Below are 22,045 nucleotides of genomic sequence, written 5' to 3' on the forward strand. Positions count from 1 at the left end.
CAGTAGTCTTAATTTGAAAGTCTGGGGAATTCCCTGGTGGTCCAGTGGTTAGGGCTCTGCGCTTCCACTGCCAGGGACCTGGGTTCAATCCCTGGTCAGGGAACTAAGCTCCCACAAACCACGCTGCTGTGAGGTCTTAAAAAAAAACACATTCTGCCCATTGCTTAGAAAAGTGTCAAAAAGCGATCATTTTTTACATATACAAGCACACATGTGAAAAGACTTATACCTAAGGTCATTCGTTGCAACAGATTGGAAACAACCTACGTATCCCATCAATGGGGGATGTGTTAAATAAATTATGGTAATTTACACAATGGAATACAATGCAACCATTAAGAAGCATCTCTTAATGAATTAACAGAACTCCAAGATATAGTAAGTAAAAAAAAGTAAGACTGTGAGCAATGTGTATAATATATAAAAACATGTATAAAATGTCTCTGTCTATTTTTCTACCTGTATTGGACTGTATATGCATACTACAACTCAGGAAGGGTACACAGGAAACTAGCATCAGTGGTGTCCAAGGGGGAGGGAACCCAGCTGGGAGACATACCCTTTTATACTTAAATTGTTTAAACTTCCTGAGTATATTTCGGATTCAAGATTTGAATTGAAAAACTAAAACTAAAAAGTGACAGCAGTCTGTCACTTTTAATGAGTTATAGAGGTAATGACTGAAACACAGGCAATAATACTTGGTGAGTGAGCAAAACAAGGTGAACGACTGAAAATTCAAATCCCAGCTCTGTTATTCTGGCCAAGTCATTTGCTCTTCATCCCTACATTTGGCTTATGAATATTTATTGGGTGTCTGTTGTGTGCCAGGTACTGTGCCGGGCGCCTGGGGCACAAAGCTGAAAGATCTATTTGTAAGAAGCTCAGTGACTTGTAGAGAAACAGGAAATCTCACTGTCGCCATGCAGTGTGATAAATGCTGTGACAGACTGTGACAGGTTTCTGCAGGACCTCACGGGAGGTGAGGTTTACCAGTGGACATGGTGCTAAGTCTTGCAGAGAAGGGGAGGTTAGGGCAGTTCCCGCAGAGGAAGGAGCATGTACTGGCTTGGGGGCGCATTCTGGTGTGGCTGCAGGGCCCGGACAGTGGGAATCAGACACGGGCCAGATCTTCCAAGTCGCAGTCTGGAGTTTTAAAAAAGATATTCATTTGTTCTATTTTTCTATTTATAAAAGAAATACATTTTTGATGCCAGAATTAACCGGAAGGCCAACGGGGACGTGGTAGGGAATTTCAAGCAAACCAGTGTTATGACTGAGCTGTATTTAGAAAGAGCGCTGGCAACAGGGTGGTGTTATAAGCCTGGGGCGGGGTGGGGTGCATGGGGATAGTAACAAACACTTTGTAAACACAAACTGTAGCACTGAAACCAGACAAGAGAGACAGTTGCCTGAATGGTTGTGGTGCAGATCCTGGAGTCAGACTGCCTGCCCTGAAGCCCTGATCCTGTACTTCATGCCTTACAGGTCACGCGAGGTACTTAACCTCAGTTTCTTCAACTGACAGGGGCTGGGCCAGGTGGCCTGAAGTTCTCATCTGTCCCTGGAGAACCTTCCACTGGTCCTGCCCTCTCCCCTCACACACAGTGCCCTATCTGAGCACGGTACTTCTAGGTTCACCGCAGGCTTCGGGAAGGAACTGCTGGGAGGATGGGGAATGCAGGAGCCAGAGGTGGGGCTCCAGGGGGCTGTATGTGCTGTATGACCTATCATTGAACCTCAGCCTCTCCATCTGTGAAATGGGGGTAATGATAAATTTTGTACGAGTTCTTGAAAAGCTAAATTAGGAAAATACATTTGGACGTTCTGTGTAACATATGTAACACATACATCTAAATGACTAATTTCAGTGCCTTCTTAATGCTGGAAGGAAATCAGTATCTCATTTGTGAGTGTCAACTTTAAGGTCGTACAAATTTTCTTGTGTATTAAAAAGATCCCACACCTATTCTTTTTTTTTTTTTTCGGTACGCGGGCCTCTCACTGTTGTGGCCTCTCCCGTTGCGGAGCACAGGCTCCGGACACGCAGGCTCAGCGGCCATGGTTCACGGGCCCAGCCGCTCCGCGGCATGTGGGATCTTCCCGGACCGGGGCACGAACCCGTGTCCCCTGCATCGGCAGGTGGACTCTCAACCACTGCGCCATCAGGGAAGCCCTCACACCTATTCTTTAATAAAGAAAACGGATTTATGAAAGTCATAAGGTATCTTGTGTTATTAAAATATTGTCTCTTCTCCTCTCCCAGGTTCTGAAGCCAGAACAAAGAAGTACAATTAAATTCTTCTCAGGAACAGGATAGGCCTCATCAATATCAGGAATTGTGGGTTTGGTGGCTTTGAATCCTAGTTCCGTCTGCTGCCAGCCACGTCACCCTTGGTCCTCTCATCTCATCAATCCTCAGTTTCCTCATTTGCACGGTGGCGAACTGCACACTTAACAGGAAGGGGGTTGGGGAAATTAAATAATGTTTAATATGTGAGGGGCCTGGCTCTCGGCAGGGACCAGTGAATGTTTCTTTCTTTCTCTCTGTGAACTGAACCCTTTATAGATAAGAACATATTTTGAAAATTATTATTTCATGTAATTCTCACCTCACTGCTGAGAGGCAGGTATGGAGGTCCCAGCATTATTATCTCCATTTTACTAAAGAGGCAGCGGAATCCCAGATGCATTACAAGGTTACTCAGAGTCAGAGAAAACCCAGGGCTTCCCAACTGCTGGTCAGATACTTTAATACTGATAATAGTCTACGTAATCCTGGGCTTCTTTCTTTGGGAGCTGTAACAGACTCAATGCCCTGAAAAGTTTTCCTGGTGAAATTATTATTCAAGTGTCCTTGAATCATTGCATCTCAAAACCAGCTTGTGATCCCTTTGCAGCTCTCCTGCTGGTGGTCAACGAAGCTGGTTTCAAGGACTCTAGGCACTAGAACTTGCCTCCTGAGGGGCCTGCTCCATCTTAGGACAACATCTTGAGCCCAACATTGTTTTGCTGTTACTTCTTCTCACTGAAATCCATGCTGTCTTTTCCCCACATGACCACATGATTCAGTGGCGGTGACAGCCATCCTCTGCTTGGTGGCATGTGCCCACACCTGCCTGTATAAGTAAAACGCAGGGCTGGCCCCAAACCAGGGGCAGGGGACTGTTCAAAGTACCAGATTTCAGGCAGGGTCCTCTGCCTTGATTTGAAGGTACCAAGTGATAACTGCCTGTGTGAATGCTGTGAGGTGGAACTTATTTCTCATTCTTCACATCTTCTGGGCATAACATACATACTCTTTGATGTCAATGTTGAGTATAAGCATATTCAATTCTGTATCTAGCATTAATTGGCATTATTGCTATTTTCTTCCCCACTACCACGAACTAACCCTGATAATTTATTAAAATTCCTGGGGAAAAAAAATCTCTACCTTAATTTATTCATCAATTACCATTTCTTTTTCAAAAACAGATTTTTAGGGCTTCCGTGGTGGTGCAGTGGTTGAGAGTCCGCCTGCTGATGCAGGGGACACGGGTTCGTGCCCCGGTCCGGGAGGATCCCACATGCCGCGGAGCGGCTGGGCCCGTGAGCCATGGCCGCTGAGCCTGTGCTTCCAGAGCCTGTGCTCCGCAGCGGGAGAGGCCACAACAGTGAGAGGCCCGCGTACCGCAAAAAAAAAAAAAAAAATTTTAAAAAACATGGTTCAATTTTTACGTGAACCCAGATGTACTCTGGATCGATCGTGTTTCCCCACGTCTAAGCGTGATACGGATTATCCTATAAAATGGGCTAATAGCATTGCCTTCAGTGTTATCAATAGGTTTTTAAATTTGAGGAGGGTTCCACGTGTAATAACCGAGAAATGAATGAGTCTCTCCTATAGCAACCTGCGCCTGCCTCTGCCACAACACCGTGCTGATATTATCTGCTTCTTTGTTTATCTTCCTCTTAGATTATAGGCTCCTTGGAAGGCCAGGGATGGAGATGATTCATCTCTGTGTTCTCAGTGCCTAGCACAGTGTCTGATATACAACGGATGCTCAATATATGTTGTCTGAAGGAAAGTGGATGATCATTGGGAGAGAAAGCTTTATGTTGGGTCCACAGAATGCAGGTGGGAGTGAGGGGAAGGGCAGAGTACTGGAGAGTCAGAAAATATTCCTGCAGCAGACTGGATGAGTGCACAGGGATGGAATCTTCTAGAAGGAGCTGTGCTGGATGCTTAGCTAATGTGTGGTAGGCAGTGCTTTTGATTGGATAGGACTCAGTTGGGGTCTGCAGGGTTGAAAACATGGGACCCGGAGCAGGGCTGCCTGACTTTGAATCTTGTTTCTGTCATATTCCAACTGTATGTCATGTGAGAAGGTACTTCAGCTCTCAAGACCTTAATTGTGTCATCTGTAAAATGGGATAACGCTACCTACTTCTTAGATTCGTTTTTTGAGTTAAATGAGTTCTTGCATGTAAAACTTAGAACAAAGCCTGGCATGGAGTAAGTGTTCATTTATGTTAGCAATTGTGATTATTTACATCTCTTTCCATTTTCCTTTTCTGCCTCAATATTTTTATTTCTTACCCTCATCCCCTGAAATGTGTACTGCTTCCAACATGCACCAGGAAAAAATGAATGAAATGTCCTGTGACTAGGCAGGAAATACACAAATGAAATGTGTAGACTGAATTGGACAGCCTGTATGCCTTTCTTGATTTGAACTCTCCATCCTTTGCTATATAATCCTGAGATTTGTGTCTTTCTACAAGGCACTCCCTAAGAATCTGGGAGCTACCGTGTCAACAAGGAGAAGGTCTATCTAGGGGGAGCTGTTAACACTGAACATTTGCAAGAAAAGATATAATCTTTGGGGCAAGGACTGGTCTGGGAGTCAGAAATTCTAGCGTGTCCCCGTGAGTCTCATGTAGAAGCAGGCTAAGTTACAATTTCTGTGAGTCTTGAAAAGGGTGGACTGGAAAGCGGGCCTTGGGGATAACAGTGCCTTTCCTTCTATAAGGAAAAGGACGCCAAAATTGCTGGACAAAAAAGTGTAATACAAAAGCATTGTGGACACTAAATACACAAAAAATTATTGTAAAATTCCTCACTTGCAGCTTCTAGAGGCTCCATAAATATCTTCTTATTTCCATAGCAATTATCAATTTACTATATATGTTGCCTGGAGCAGGACAAGGATTTATCTGTTTCGTTTGCTGTTGTATCTCAAATGCCCAGAAAGTGCCCGACACATATTAGGTAGCAGATGCTCATTATGGGTTGAATGAATGAATAGTGGTAATGATGGTATCTCATCCCAGGAAGTACCAACCATAATTCTTCAAGCCCTGAGGGAAGAACTAAACTGTTGCTGAGGAAACGAAAAGGGTAGTTTCATTAATATAAGTGTTTTGGGATGAACCGTGTTCCCCCAAAATTCATATGTTGAAGTCTACCCTCAGTACCCCAGAATGTGACAGTGTTTGGAGACAGGATCTTTAAAGAGGTCGTTAGGGTGGGCTGTAATCCAATATGACTGGTGTCCTTATAAGGAGAGGAGATTAGGACACAGACTGCATGTAGAGGGAGGACCATGTGAAGACACATAGAGAAGATGGCTATCTATTGACACAAGCAATGAGAAAGGCCTCGGAAGAATTCAACTCTGCTGACACCTTCAGCCTGGACTTCTAGCCTCCAGAATTGTGAGAAAATAAATTTCTGTTGTTTAAGCCATCCAGTCTGTGGTACATTGTTGTGGTGACCCTAGCAAGCTAATACAATGAGTGATGAATCAAGGTAATTATTTTGAATACTTGTAGCAAAAATCTTTTGTTTTGCTCCCCAGAATCATTCTCTTATTCAACTTTTAGGTTTTCTTTTTTTCCTTTTTGAGACACTCCTCCCCTCCCTCCTATGAGTTCCTGTGGCTCCAGGCTGGGAAAATCAGAGTATTCCATCCCCCTGGCCATGGCGATTCATTTGCATACAGGCATGTGACCCAAGTTGGGCCAACGATTTAGAAAACAGAAGCTCATGGCTATCTTGCAACCATGGGGAAAGAGCCTATCTAAGAGGAAACAGGAAAGCAGAGCCCAGCCATGGAGAGAGACAGATGTGGGGCAAATACATGACTCTTAAACAAAGCCCCACCTTGCAGAGCTGGGATTGGGGTCGTCCAAAGAAGATGTAACCTAAGAACTTTGGATCAGTGAGTTTAGGAGGGTGACCCTCACGACCTTGGACGTCCCTGCCAGTCTATAGCACGGGATAGTACCACCATTAAGAACCCCATGAGTATTTGGTTTCTTCTCCTCTGTTTTTGTCTTTCTTAGTCACTTCTCATCAAGGGCCTGGGATGTTGTCCTCGAGGGTAGGATGAAGGATCTGAGATCCTTCCATGCCAAGACTTGCTTTGTTGCTGATCAATTTCATATATTCCACGGCCATATATTTCCTGTTCATTCACCTCCGAGGGGGCAAAGAATGGGGAGGAAGAAGGTTTTAAGCCAGAGGGCTGTGGGATGAAAAGGGGGTCAATTCATGGATCATTTAGGAAGCGTCTTCCATGTGCCAGGTGCTGTTAGATGCTGGGGCAGGAAGGCATATTGCAAAGATGGACAAATGCCATCCCCACCACAGGAACTCTCAGTACCCTAAGCTGGATACAAAGCTGAGCTTGGGAGAGTAATGAACTCCTAGAGAGCAGAAAACAGGGTCAGATATCCAGAAGAGGATGGGCAGCTGCCTTCTAAACGGTTAACTCAAGAATTAGTCTTCCCTGCAGTAGGAATATCAGCTCTACCAAGTGACGGTGGTAAAACAGTAACTATTATTTTAGCTACTGTCAAGATAAAATGAATTATATTTGCCTGTTTTATGAGTGGTTCAAGGTTATCCTTTCTCCTTTCTGTTCCCCGTCCTCCCTCAACCGAACCAGACACCCAACTGATTTGTCCCCGATGGCTGCCTGCGATTACTGTCCTAATTTGTTCTCTCTTCATGTGCTACAAACTGCCTATTTTCTGTCCCTTCTGATAAAGCAAGATCTCTGAGGGACTTCTGAAGCTGTTTTTGTACCATGCAGAAGTGCATTAACTGGAATTCCTGTGTGTGTGTCTATAAAATCCCTAGTCTTCTCAGTGTGAGAGCACCTTCAGGAACGGCGTCATGTCGATGTGCAGCTTACGCGTGTAAAATTCTTTTCTGTTTGAACATATCAGCCCTTTATTTATACAACTTTGAGGCTCTCCTGTCTTCTGAGCTGCTGCCTCCAAGGACTGCTGGGCTCCCTGTGAAGAGAAGCAGAAAGTCCCACTTTCATAGGAATGATACACAGTGTGACAAGAGCTAGTCCGAATCCCCAAATATTTATAGAAAGCAATTCTTCATCGTTGGAACACTAATTGTAACACCTATTTTTACCATGGAAGACACAGGGGATCCATATGTATAGAGAATAACCCGAGTTTGGTTAATAATTCATACCTGGGGTTGGCGTAATGGGAGAGTGGGAAAAGGGACCTTATGTTCGAGGGTAGCACTCATTTTATTTAATCCTCTCAACAACCCTGCGAGCCACGTATTGTTATCCCCATTTTGCAGATGAGGAACTGGAGGCTCTGGGAGGTTAAGTCACTTGCCCAAAGCCACACAGCTGTTAAACGGTAGAGCCGAAATCATGGACTGCCTAAAACTCCGTTTTTAATGAGGTCTTTTTTGATACATCTACAGCTTCTATGAACAGGTATCAAACCTGCCTTGCAGCAAATAAAGTTATATCAAGATTCCAGTTTATTCCCAAATTTAAAATATAGTTGATGTGTTAGAAAGAGTGATTTGAACAAATCTAGCAGAGAGGGAAGGAAGAATGGGCCGTGGGAGGAGTCTGGGAGGCCCTGGGGGCTCTCCCATCTCCTGTCGCCACAACATGCAAATGGTGTCATGCCTCAGAGCACGACAAAGTATAATCTGAACTTGCTTTCCAGCCCATGCCCCATACTGCAACCTAGGTGATCTTTCTGGATGCAGACTGGACCACATCATTCTTCAAAGGCCCTTACCCTCAAGATGAAGGCCAACCTTCTTAAAAGGCTTATAAGACCCTTCCTGCCTGGCCCTGGACTGTCTCTCCTATCTCATTCCGTCATTCAACAAATATTTATTGAATGCTTGTTCTATGCCCAGGAGAGAGGATATGGCAGTGTAAGAAGCAGACAGAAGTCTTCACTCTCAGGAAAACTGCACATACATCCTACTGAGGGGGAAGAGATAATAAGCGAACGGGTGGAACATAAGTAATGTCTGAAGGTGATTCGTGATGTAGAGAAAAATAAAGCAGAGAGGGGAGTGAGGAGTAGCTGGTGAGGGTGGGTGGAGGCGGCAATTTTAAGCAGTCAAGGGCCCCTCTTCCCACCTGCCCTGGCAAGAGAGCAGTGTTAGCGCAAAGCCCGCAAGAAGGCGAGGGAAGTTTCTGTGGGGCTCTCTGCAGGAAGTTTTGACCTCGCTGTGGGAATAGCAAGTTCAGAGGGCTGCCATCAGCACTGACCCTTGCTTCAGTTCCTGGAGCAAGGCTGCCCGCATGCCCTTCCCTCCCCGGGAAACACACCCCTCCCTTCTAACTCCTCTGCATCCTTCAGGTCTGGCTCATCTGTGCTTCCCATGACAACCCAGAGAACTGAGCCCTTCCCACCGTTGCCCAGAGTGACACTCATGCTTGTACAGCCACCTCTCCTCCGCACTAGACTGTAAGCTCCATGAGGGCAGGAACCACAGCTATCCTGTTTCCAAGTAGCTGCAGTGCCAGGCACAGAGTCTGGAAATGAATACACACTTGATACATACTTTCAGAATACACACTTGATACATATACTTGATACATACTTTCAGAACAAGAGGAATGATAACATTACTGGCAAGCTACATGTTATGGCCCAACTTAGTTAAAATAGGGAGGGCAAGATTCCGAAGGCAGCAAGGAAGATCCCATGTGCTGCAACTAAGACCTGGCACAGCGAAAGAAAGAAAGAGAGAGAGAGAGAGGGAGGGAGGGAGGGAGAGGGAGAGGGGGAGGGGGAGGGGGAGGGGGGAGGGGAGGGGAGGGGGGGAGGGGAGGGGGAGGGGAGGGGGGGAGAGAGAGAGAGAGAGAGAGAGAGAAAGAAAGAAAGAAAGAAAAAGAAAGAAAGAAATAGAAGAAAAAATTTAAAAAAGAATAAGGAGGGCAAGAAAGACAGCTTTCCAGGAAGCATGTGCTGACCTCCAGAGGCCTGTCCTCTGTGTAGCACTGGCTCCTCATTCCCAAAGAGGAAAGTTACTTGTTATTTTTCAGGGCTGATTTCCTGGGGTCACATACATTAGTGTGCCATGAGATCACCCTGGGTGTGGATTTGATAATTTCCATATTTTCTAAGAGACTATCTCACGGATGGCTGTCTCTCTGGGCGTAACTCTCCTTCCCATCACATTTATATTACTTTTAAGTGTTAATGATGAATTAACAGTTCGTGGGTCCCCACAAGCAGCCATCATTCCGACGAACACCCACACCCTTTTCCTTTGTTTTGAAATGTGGCTAGAGAGAAAGATTCTTCTGGACAAATACATATCCAATTTTTTGTCATCTCAGCTATATATCTGATTCACTTCTCAGAGTGAGACCTCCCCTCCCTGTTTCCAGATCAAATGAAAGCGTTTGGTCCAATCAAGAATCAGACGAAGTATTTCAAGCTTTCTAGCTTCCGAAACCATGCATGAATCACTGGGTGGAGTAATAGAAATCAGACAATACTGATTTGAGGGAAATTTCTCTATTATCTCTAAGAGAAGATTTTGTGTTAGGTCGGAGGACAAAAGGCACAGCCGAGACTAGTTCCAATGGCTGGAGTTACTTTAACTCCTTATGTGGGGCTCAGATTAAAGAGTGGGGAGTTGAGAGGCTTTGAGAAAAGTCTCTCCAAATCGCTTGACCTGTAAATCGTTTGATAAAACAATTCTCTTGACTATGTGGCTCATCTCCCTAACGTTTAGGGGCCATCAATCCTGGCTTGATGGAATGTTTCCAGTGAAGGCTCTATAGTCACTGGAATGTGCAGTACTGTTTTTGCTTATTATGATCAAGTATTCTAACAAACAAATGATAGTGAAAGGGGGTTTGGGAGATGGGAGGAAAGAAAATTAAATCCTTAAAGAGGTTTCTGGGAGGTAGTGGTAAGAGGAGAGAAAGACAGTTGAAAGCAGGAAAGAAAGCTATGCATTGGGGTGGTTTTTCATTTCACTTTATTCATTTAACTGATATTTATTGAGTGCTACTGTGTGTGTCATACAAACAAACACATGAAGAAGCAGAATGATTTTAGATGGTGATAAATCTATGAAGACAATGAAATGGTGACAGGATGGACTTTGGTGGGGGAGGGGATGGGGTTTGCCCTTGGGTGATCAGGGAAGACCTCGCTAGGGAAGTGACATTTGAGCAGAGAGCTGGGTGACAAGAAGGGGCCAGTCCTGGAAGGATCTATCTTTAGCAGTCAGTGTAGCCTGTATCTGATTATTCAGAGGGGTTCTTTGAAAAGGAAAGTAGAATTCCTGATATCTAGACCTGTTCTGCCCCAGCCTTCTGACTCCATCCCGGACCCTGTGAGGTACCCCTCTGTTTTCTAGGTGGTAGAGCCATCATAATCGACGCTTGTAGCTCTTAAAGATGGCAGAATAAATAGTAAAAGGGAGTTAAGGCCTCAGGGAGTAGAGGGGAGAAGAAAACACAAAGAAAGGGAAGGAAAACAGGGCAAGTAGAAGAAAGTGGAGATGCCTGAAGCTTTTTCGTTTTTTTCTGTGTACGCTTCAGTGGGAATGATTACAAAACTGATGGCAAGGTGAGATGCTTAGCAGAAAATCAAAACCCATTCCTTCACCTATATTGTATTGTAAATACTTTAATATTATTATGTTCTGCTAAAAACACCTGGAAGCCTTTCTCTTCAGGAAATGAAACAATAAAGATTAATGAGTTAATTTGGTAAATCTGATTTGAATTGCACAGAAGCCGTTGTGTAAGTGCTTGGCATTTAAAAAGTTATCTGACATTTAAAAGGAGATGACTGTTAATGAATTCAAGAGCTAATCTTATGCTCCGACAGACTGAGCCATGGGAAATCCACGTTTACTATCTTGCTGTAAACATAATGTGATTCACTTGAAAGCCAGAACAAGAGAGAGCTATTGGCTGTTTACTAATATCCATTTGCACACATATATAACGTAGTAAAACTAACAGAGGACGTTCATTAAACAAAATACATATCATTTCTTTTCTTATTCTTGGGTTACACTATCTGAGCTACAAACTCAAGGAGAAACCCTCTCTCCAATAATTTTTCCTCCGCCTTTCAAGTTGTGTATTTTGAAGGGTCACCAGCATGGGTTGGCTCTGAAGTCACTGGAACGTCTTACCTTAAGAAGAAAAAGGAGATTCTAAACCCAACCAGCTAGATCTCCACCTACGGGTCCCACAGAGCCACCACAGACACAGATCTGTCGCAGGCAGCTCTTTACTTCTCCCACTCCTTTCTAATTGGGGTTCCCCATCCCGGTAGCTGCGGCTTCGTGGTTCCAAGAAGAGCTATGGTCCCTCATTAAGGAGGCTGCAACACTCTCGTTGTCTGTCTCCCACACAGCTCACAGCTTCCTTCTGCCTGAGAGCAAGCTGCCAGGAGTCTCTGGGAACCTGTGGGCAAGCTTGAGCTGGAGGAGGAAAACAGAAGGAAGGAGGGCCTCTGTAGCCAAGACCTGAAATACGCTACACACCCCGCCATTATCTTAATGCATGGAGAGTGGGGTCGGGAGGCCTTTGCTGAAACCCTCATGTGGTCCATCAAGTTGTCACATCAAACCTCTGTGCACACAGGGCGTTTGTCCCCTCCTGTGAGCAAACAAAAGGAAAAGAGTCAGACGCTTCTTTGGACCACCGGGCCCCCCTCCTTGGCTGACAGTCTGTCCTTCCACTTTCCCGGAAGGTGAGGGTCCGGGTGGCTCTGAATCCCGGTGGGGATGGAGAAGTCACTGAGGGTGGGGACCAAATCCTGGAGAAGGTCACTCCTGCCTGGCGCTAGGAGCTCAGGGGTCTGGCAAGTTCCCCTGTGCTTGGCCTTCCCAGGCCCTGTTATTTCTTGCCCTTGGCATTCTGTGGAACTAAAAGTGGGCAGTAGGAATGGGGACATAGGTGGGGCTGAGTGGGGCATGGAACTCTGCTGGACTCCCTACGGCTGGGCTTCCTGGGGAGGGATCTGAGTGGGCCAGGGGCTCTGTATACACTCTCAGCTCAGGTTGACGTGGAGGGGACCCAGCCCGTGCAAGGCCAGCCACCTGGCCACCCTGAGTCCTACTCTGAGACCTTCTCTCTGTTTAGGTTTCCCTGGCCTGGAGGAGCAGGAGAACTTTAGTCTTCAGAAGGCCAGACGGAACATCAGGATCTCAATTCAACAACCTGGGCTGCTGCATGGCCTCCTTCTGAGGAGCAGACGGGACCCCAAACCGCAGCGTGGTTCCATCCACCGCAAGTCTGCCCAGTGGTCCATGTGCCTGTCTCCTGCGTTCATCTTGGCCACCTGACATCCTGGCCCACTTTTTATGTTCTCAAGGCAATTTGACGCTGGTGAAATGGGCCGAGTGGACAGTTTTAGGAGGGTTCCACAAGGAGGCGTGGGTGGAGGTACAGTTTTGTTGGAAACCAGAGAAGAGCTTTCTTGTTCCCCTCCTGTCACGAATTTTAGTCTTCATCCACTTTCATCCTCAACTCTATGGAAGGAGATTTTTACATCCTCCTAAGCATTTACAAATTAGCCCAAGAGCTAGCAAACAGTGGACCAGGAAGAGAAACACAGCAATCTCTAGTCTTAACTTCTATGAGAGACTCATGTGGCGACTTTTGTCAACTCGTTAAGCTTTCTGTGCCTGAGTTTCTCTACCTCAGTGTTTTCCTCAAGGAACTTTTGAATAATGAAACCCAGGAGACTTTAATTCCAAGGCTTCAACTATCTGGAAGTAAATCTTATCTAATTGACATTGTTCTAACTGACATTGTCCTCAGTTTAATTAAGTGCTTTGTTGACACAACAGAATCATTGTTTATCTGGCTTAGCAGAAGCTGGAGGAGAAAAAATGTAAGCCAAAATAGTGACCTCTTCTGCCCCAGGGGAGATAGAAGATAGAGCTTTTTCTGTGAGGGGGTGTCTGGCTACATTCAGGCCGGAACTCTGCCTGTATTTGAGAGATGATACATCCTGTTTTAGACTTAGATGGGGAGATGGGAGGTGGTGGGGTGCAGGGTGGGAAATCTGAACAAGTCCCCAGCTCCTTCTAACCCCAAACTTTAACCCCAAACTGTGTGACTTCCTTGTTATGTTGGCTCCAGTGTGACTTTTCCAATGTGACAACTGAGAGACAGGGAATCTCAACTTGCAAACTGATTTCATTGTAAAAAAAATGAAATTTTCACTAGAAAAAGAAATGTTACCTGTGGTGCTTTAATTCCCACATGGGCCCATAAAAACTTATCTAACCCATAATTTAGCTTGGCTAAGGAGCTGAACTAGTCCTGGTAATGCTGGAATAGCAGAGGGCTGGAAGAAGAGAAAGAAAGATATCCTTTTCTTTTCTGCCCCCTTCCCTTCCATTGCCCGCCTGTCCTCTGACCTCTCACTGTTCCTGGGCAGCCATGTGCTGGGGGAGTTGGGGCGCTGCTGGATACGGGGTCCTCACTACAAAATTCTCTGCTTCATCCCCCGCCCCTCCCCCTCCCCTGGGCCTTCAGCTGTGCTCCCGTAAGGGGTAGGGAGAACAATTAAAAAACAATCCACAATGAGATATGAGAAACCCAAAGGAATCTGCAATAGGTAGAATTACATAAAGTAGTGAAACAAAATTCCAGACAGCATGGAGGATATTTGAGGTGTCTGGGCTTTTGGGTGTTGAGGGTGGGTGGAGTGGAGGAGGGGCGAAACGGTAGGTAGATTGACTTATAGCCCTTTAAGTTATTCCTGCCATTCAAGCTTCTCCTCTTCTACATCTGCACCCTTAGATTGTACACAAGCTCCGAGTTCTGTTTTATAATAGCTTTCAAGCAGAGGGCGAGGGAATAGAATAATAATTCCTATTGTAATTTATCAGGATTGCCTAGTGACAACATTGTGCTAATCCTTTTCCATATGTTGTTTCATCTAATCATTGTCACGACCCCATGAGGAAAATATCATTGTCCTTTGTAGGTGAGGAAATTGAGCCTCAGAGAGGTTAAATAACCTGCCTGAAACCACACAGTCAGTGTGGAAGAAGCTGGGATCTAAAAGCAACTTTGTGGGATTCCCAAACCAGTAGGCCTTTTGGCAAGTGCAGGTAGCATGTTAAATGGGGTCCCGTCTGTCATGACATCTGTTTCCTCATCTGTAAATGACAATAACTGTACCTACCTCATACGGCTGTTTTAAGAATTAAGGGAGATAATTCTAAATCCTGCACATAGGAAACCTCAAATACATTGGCTGTTATGACCATTTAAAAAGACCCTCTTGATAATGGAGGGATAATTATTGAAGCTTATGATAGGTACATGGAGGTTCATTATACTATTCTCTCTACTTTTGCATGTATTTGAAATTTTCCATAATAAAAAGAAAAAAGAAAATCAGGCACATATCATGTGTCTGGTTGGATCCAGTAGCCAACAGATCAATAAATACAGACTTACTGGAATAAATAATAGTTGCAGTGAAAATTCAACAAATAAAAGTCTCGACTTTGTAATTAAAAACAAGTCCCTCTCAGTAAATTATCCTTAAATTGTCAATGGAGTTTTGGGTTTGACAAAGTAATCCTGTGGGTAAGATTGAGCCAGAAGATGAAGTTTGCTTAGATCTTCAAAAAAACCTTTGAATCAAGTTCCCCAACCAAAGCTATTTACAAAACCAAGGAGAGCGGCGGGGTGGGGCGATGGAGGGGGCAGGCTGAGGGGGGAAGAGCATGGAGCTGAGGAAATGCTGTGCCATGCCTTTAGAAATGAGAAACAGGAGGACAGAAGGTGGGGAGGAAAGGGAACTTCTCCAGGTGAGGAGATGCAGATGGTTAATTCTCCCAGGCATCCCTGCTAGGCCCAGTCTCACTTATCAGCCTCCAAAAAGATCTCCAAGCAGGATGCCTAGTGACACATCCAATCTGCACAAGACCCAAAGCTTCTCAGAGACTGAAACACCAAATCATGGCAACCAACAGTAGGAAGTATTCTGAGATGGTGTGAGGTGTTAGAGAAATGGCAGCTGAACTTCTGTATCATTTCACTGGAAAGAAAAGAAGTGTAATCTCCAAATCCTACTTAGAGGCTTTTTTCCAACCAGGACATGGACCTTAATGTCAATAAGAGATTTATTTGTCAATTTTTCTTTTTTTGAGGAGCTACCGTGTGCCAAGAACTGTCCTAAACATGTGAGATGCTAGGGTGAATAAAGCAGAATAAGAAAAAAAAGTCTGTCTTTAAAGAGTAGTAGCTTGCTCTCTTAGAAAACAGCAAAAAAGTTCAACAAAAGGCAGGGTATGGTTCAGAAGGACACTGAAACAAAAGGCTACCTTTGTACCTTGCACAAAAACTTAGTGTGTCTACAGGTGTTCTATTTTTCTCCTGAAAGAAGAAGGCTGAAAGGGGAGATGAACACCATCTGTGAAACCACCAAAGAAACAGATGGGGTAAACACAGGTTCATTCAACCTAAATCCTTAGTGCGCTAGAATTACAGGCTACTCTTTGAAATCCAAAAGAGGTAAATTTAGGACACATAAGATCAAATATGAGTTTATACTGTTGTAAACTCATGAAACCTGAACTCAAGAGACAGTATAGGTCGAAAGAGAAGTGGCTTTGTGAAATGGGAAAAGGGGACATAATTTTTGTTTAACAGGATTTTTAGGATGCTACCAAAGTTCTAATCCCCACAAAGCAAAAAAACAAAACCCAAGATAAAGCAAGTGAGAAAGGATGTTTGCTTTCTCTAACAAAGGGAGAAAACCGACAATGTCAAAACTCGTGAGACGGTTTCTTATTTTAAACAAAGAGATGCAATGATTCTTGGGGAATCTAATTGAAGTGTGAGCTTCTACTTTGATACTCTTTACTGACAACCTCTCTGCCCTGACAACTCCATAAACCAGCGGGCTCAGGGCCAGTCTTGTCCCAAGCTTACATAGATGGATCTGAATGGATTAGAGAGTTTCATACTTTGAGATCCAGACTTTTCAGAAAAACAGGTGAATTTGTTGCCTCCCACCCCCACCAAAGTCTAGGATCAGAGGGATAAAATGCTGAAAAGGGGCTGAGATCCTCAGAAGGAGCATTCTGATGGTCTTACCCAATAATCTAATAAAAACCTAATTAATGTTAAATAATTTCAACTAACAGTAGTTAAAAAATAATGGCACTATGGTGTTGACCCTTGTTTCGCTTGCTGTTTACTGTGACTCCTCATCATTTTAAGCTAGACTTGAATAAAACCAGCTCTCCTCATGATTCATTTTTCCTCCTTACAGGGAGAATTTGAAAAAAAAAAAAAAGAAAAACAATGACAAACCAGGAAGACAAAATAAAAACAAAAGACTCAACCCAACATAGTCATAATTTCAAACGAGCATGACAATTTCAAACGAGCATGACTGCACTTTTTTGCAAGCATTATTTGCAAGTCTTTATAGATACAGTATTTTTTGTACATAGTTGCAGTCATAATTGACATCACTTTGATTTCTACTTTTAAAATGAAATCGGTAGTTTGCAATGTGGGGTTGGGCTGGGGTGTGTGTGATTTTTGCCTTCCAGGGGACGTTTGGCAAGGACTGGAGACTTTTTTTTTTTTTGCTGTACGCGGGCCTCTCACTGTTGTGGCCTCTCCCGTTGCGGAGCACAGGCTCCGGACGCGCAGGCTCAGCGGCCATGGCTCACGGGCCCAGCCGCTCCACGGCATGTGGGATCTTCCCGGACCGGGGCACGAACCCGCGTCCCCTGCATCGGCAGTAGGACTCTCAACCACGGCGCCACCAGGGAAGCCCTGGAGACGTTTTCTGACTGTCACCAATCAGGGGGTTGTGCTACTGGCATCTAGTGGGTAGAGGCTAGGGATGCTGCTCAACATCCTATTGATACAATGCACAGGAAAGCTCCCCACAACAAAGACGATCTGGCTCAAGACTGCAATGGTGCTGAAGGTGAGAAACCATGTGTTAAACCTTTTGTATTAAATCACAGTATCTATGATGAACAAGCATCACTTTAATGCCTGAATTAAACCCTTCACAATTTAGTCATTTCTCTGGCTGTTTCCAATTTTTCTCTATTATAGATGCTGCTGCAATGGACATCTTCACTCACTTTTTTTCTGCTGAATTATTTCCTTAGGATAAATTCCCAGAAGTCAGAAATACTGAATCAATGGGTATGAATATTTTTTCATGTTTTGCAAGTCACATTGCCATTTTGCTTTACAAGTGGATTGAACCAAATTACAACCCACCAGAAGTGTATAAGTGTACCAGTTTTACCAAAAACTCATCAGTTGTGGGTGTTACCATGAAAAACAGGTGAGAGGAGGCACACATCTCAAATATAAAATGGTACCTCCAGTTTGCCTCAGTTTGAATTTAAATTGCTACTCAGGATGAATATTGTTTCCACATTTGTTTTCTATTGCTATTCTTTTTGATATGAATTGTTTATGTCTTTTGCTTATTTTTCTAACGGGTTTCAATGTTTTTCTTTCAAAATTGAATGGGATCTTTACCAAGTATAGATAGTAATGCTGCTGTAGTTAATTCAATTATAATTATTTTTCTTACTTTTTTTAAAAAAAAGTTTTACCTCCCCCCTCCCCCGATCAGGATAGATATGTTAACACTTCCTGCTAGAATTTTCATTTACAATTTTAATACTCTTTTAAGGTGCTGGTCACTTCACCCAACCTTTCACCTCTATCTACATAGAGAGGCCCTGGGGAAAAGGAAGAGCTTCTCTAGCGATTGATGTCAGCCACCGAGGTTAAGAGCAGGGCTCGGTCTCTGACTGTACCCCCGGAACTAATTTCCCTTAATCAAATGAAACTCCTTAAGAGGAGCCACAAGGCAGAAAAGAAAATATATGTGAAGGAGAATACCAAATTCTGTGAGGGGTTTGTAGGACCTGCATTAAAAAAAAGGGCACCATACCTTTAGGAGTTCAGAACTGGCAATGCTCCACATGCTGCTATTAATATGCAAAAAATGCCTTCATAAATACTTGATTCTGTTCACAGTGGGGAGGCAGTTCATTTGAAAGAGGAAATGGGAGCTTGGAGTTGAGACATGTCTGCTTGTCTCCTTTTTCTTTTTTTATTTCTCTTTTCATCTCCACATTTCCCCTTGTAGGTTTCTTCCCCCTCCTCCAACTCCTAGGAAGTTGTTGATGTCAGTGACTACGCATTTCTATTTATGGATTTACCGCCGAGGCCCTGATTCTCGGCCAGGTGCGGAAGAGGTGCCTCAGTGAGGCGCGAGTCCCACGGTCTGCCATCCTGTGTCGGGGGGTGTGGGTGGGGGGCGGGAACCCTCCTCCTTCCTGCTCACGCCCGCAGCGCAGACCTCCGCTTCGGAAACGCACAGCGGAGGTTTTAAAATCCAACCAGTAGGGGGCACCAGAGGCGGCCTCCAGAACCCGGTAAATCCCGGAAGCCAGTCACGTCTGCAAAGCGCTGTCTGGCTTTCTCACCCGCCCGTCAGAAATGGGTTTCCAAATCGAGGTATGTGACTTCTCGATAAAGCATGGTGATAACAACATATCCCACCTTTGGGTTTTTTGTTTTTTCCCTCGCAGCTAGCACACTGATAAAAAAGTAAAGGTATTTTGTGTGACCGAACTCCTAATATGGTCAGACCCCAGTGAAGGGAGGGAGGGGGTGAGTCGGGCGTGGCGGGGGGCGGCATTAATGGAAAGGAAAGAAGAGCAGAAACTGCTGATGCTGATAAAGATCAATCTTGTGTGATGTCCTAGCCCGCTTCAGAGTGGGAGGGCGACAGTGGAAGGAATCCACTGAGTATGCCAGTGGCCCGTCAGGGTACGTAACCGAAATCTGCTGGGCAGAAATTTGTTTCTAAATCCTTCCAGATGATTTACAGTAAACATGAAATTAGTCATTTCCATGGAATAGGTTGAGAAAGTAGGGAAAACTGAAGTCAGTGATTAATGAAGAGTCGTTAGCCTCAAGAAGTAAGGGGGAGGGGAGGCAGGGAGGACACCGCCCCCTCCCGGACCCCATCCCCCTTTCTCTGTGTTTGGGGGCTGGTGGGACTTCCTATACTTTTCCTCAGATGGTTTTGCTTTGGGGGCTACTACTAAAGGAAATAAGACTACTGCGACTTGAATAAACCAACTGGTGGGAACAGCCCCCCTCCTTTCACGAGGGAGGCACAGGCAATGCCCCGAGGGAGCTGGTTTGCCACGGCTGCCCAGGGGAAAGCCAGGATTAGAGCTGAAGACCCTCAGTCTGCTGTTCCTCTTTCTGACTGCAAGGTTCATAATTCAGTCTAGGACTTAATTTGACATGACTGAGCCACTCTTTTTTTTTTTTTTTTGCGGTACGCGGGCCTCTCACTGTTGTGGCCTCTCCCGCTGCGGAGCACAGGCTCCGGACGCGCAGGCTCAGCGGCCATGGCGCACGGGCCCAGCCGCTCCGCGGCATGTGGGATCTTCCCAGACTGGGGCACGAACCCGCGTCCCCTGCATCGGCAGGCGGACTCTCAACCACTGGGCCACCAGGGAAGCCCTGAGCCACTCTTTTATTGCAGGTGATATGAGGTCTCCTGGAATACAACCACGGGGCTGTGTGAATTTGGAGAGTTTAGGGTTATATGAGGTATTTGCAAGGCCTTTGCAGTTGTGGAATTATCGAATGACAGCACATTTTCCTCAGTCACAGACTCTCTTGAAAAAGAAAACCTTCTAGATCCCTTATAAAGGGTGTCTTCAAAGCAGGCACGTAAAACAAAAACAAAAACACGCAAATGTTGGTTCTGTGGTTCCTCAGTAGCAGTAAGGGTCGACTGGGCTGTGTTTCAGCGCAGGGGAGGCCTGACCCGGGCCCAGGGTCCTAACAGGGAGAGCTCAGGTTCTTCCTCAGAAGCGGTTAGGCACACACAGGAAAACAAAGCTACCTTTATTATTACTGTTTTTTTAATGAGTGTGAGGGAAGAGGAGAAAGGCAGGAAGTTGGAGATAAGGGAGAAACAGAGACCATGCCGGTGCCACCCCCAGTCCTGCCATCCTGCTGTCGCCCAGCAGGGGGAGACCTGAGAGAGCCCTGGGCTGTGGGGCTTCTGCCCCAGCTTCTCTGAGACCCGGGAAGCTCTAGGAATTCCCCTGAGTTGTCTCTCTAGAGTGAATCTGAAGACAGTGCCAGCCTCAAAGCTTCAACTGAAGGAACAAATTTATAAATATTTGCGAACATACGTCCTTGAACCACTAATAGATATATATATATATTTAAATTGGCCTCCTTTTACGTATCTGACATGGGCAAATGTTAAATCAACTTTGTTACATATTCTTTTTTTTTAAATTAATTTATTCATTTATGGCTATGTTGGGTCTTTGTTTCTGTGCGAGGGCTTTCTCTAGTTGTGGTGAGCGGGGGCCACTCTTCATCGCGGTGCACGGGCCTCTCACTGTCGCGGCCTCTCTTGTTGCGGAGCACAGGCTCCAGACGCGCAGGCTCAGTAGTTGTGGCTCACGGGCCTAGTTGCTCCGCGGCACGTGGGATCTTCCCAGACCAGGGCTCGAACCCCTGCATTAGCAGGCAGATTCTCAACCACTGCGCCATCAGGGAAGCCCGGTATTCTTAATCTATTCAGATAAAGCATTTTTTCCCTTTCTTCACAGTATCCTTGCATTTTTTTCTCGATTGCTATTTTTTCCTCCCTATTAGGAATGAGAATTGGAGTAGAAAAATGGGCCCATTGGCACAAAGTCTTAGTGCCTACTGCCTCGATGGAGGATGCCTTTCTGTGTTTCCTTGTTCCCTTTTTGACTTTGCAGAAGTCAGGGAAAGGCCTATTCAGCTTATTTGCACACGCGAAGAGCCAGACAAAACAGTCCAAGTTGAGTTAAGACATTCCAAGTCTATGAGTTAAAGAACATTTGTGATTTTATAGTCTACTTGTCTCATTTAATTGATGAGGCAAATGAGGCCCAGAGAGGTGAAGAATCTCACCCAAGGTCACACAGCAAGTAGGGACAACAACCCCAAAGTCCAGTATCATGCTCATGCAGAGTCAGTACTGTACCTGCTTCTCTGGCTTTTGGGTCAAAGGTGAGGTTTCATTAAGATTCATGCGAAGATCAGTTCTGGATTCAGTGTTTGCTATGATGAAAATCAGAGAGAAAAGGGTCAAGGTTGTCAGACCTAGGTCTCATGAATTTTTATATATACCATACCCGTACACACCTAGCTCGTATGTGTAAGATTGGAAACACACACATGCCTATGGCATTCATATTTACTCACCAAATAACACATGTAACCTCTACAGGCACAGTCTAAATGCCACCTTAAATATAGTGTTGAGACTTTATATTCAAATTTCTCTTTTTTGTTTTCGTTGCTCTTTAAAAGAACAAAAGTATATTCTTTGTGCTACTAAAATTCAGATAAAGCTGAAATTAAGAAGGAAATATTGATGGAAAAAATCTGCTGATCCTGTTGAATATAGATTTTGTATGATCCTACTTCACTGAGGTAGGAAAATGCTTCTGCAACCTTCCAGATAGAGAGATCAGAGACTTCCCTTTTCCCTCATGTTGTGGAAGGGCAACAGAAGTGAAACATGAAGCAAACAAAGGCAGAGGCCAAAAGGGGGCTGATGGGAGGGGACTAATGGAAATCATGGCGCTCACCCTGAAGCAGGCACTACACGGACGCCGATATGTGGTTGGCGTGTAATCTGCACGACTCTCCTCCATGGTTGTGTTATTGTGTTATCATACTCTCTACAGGGC

General features: G+C 44.9%; 1 protein-coding gene across 1 annotated transcript in view; it reads right to left on the reverse strand.

Annotated features, from left to right (window-relative positions):
• KIAA2012 (KIAA2012 ortholog) overlaps positions 1 to 22,045 on the reverse strand; it is a 110,652-nt gene that overhangs the window by 34,532 nt on the left and 54,075 nt on the right. Inside the window, 2 exon segments of the mRNA XM_019938874.2 lie at positions 7,150 to 7,287; positions 21,334 to 21,410. Of these exon segments, the coding sequence (XP_019794433.2) occupies positions 7,150 to 7,287; positions 21,334 to 21,410 (215 nt within the window).

Source organism: Tursiops truncatus, chromosome 7 (genome assembly GCF_011762595.2).
Source record: "Tursiops truncatus isolate mTurTru1 chromosome 7, mTurTru1.mat.Y, whole genome shotgun sequence".
NCBI classification, from domain to species: Eukaryota; Metazoa; Chordata; class Mammalia; order Artiodactyla; family Delphinidae; genus Tursiops; species Tursiops truncatus.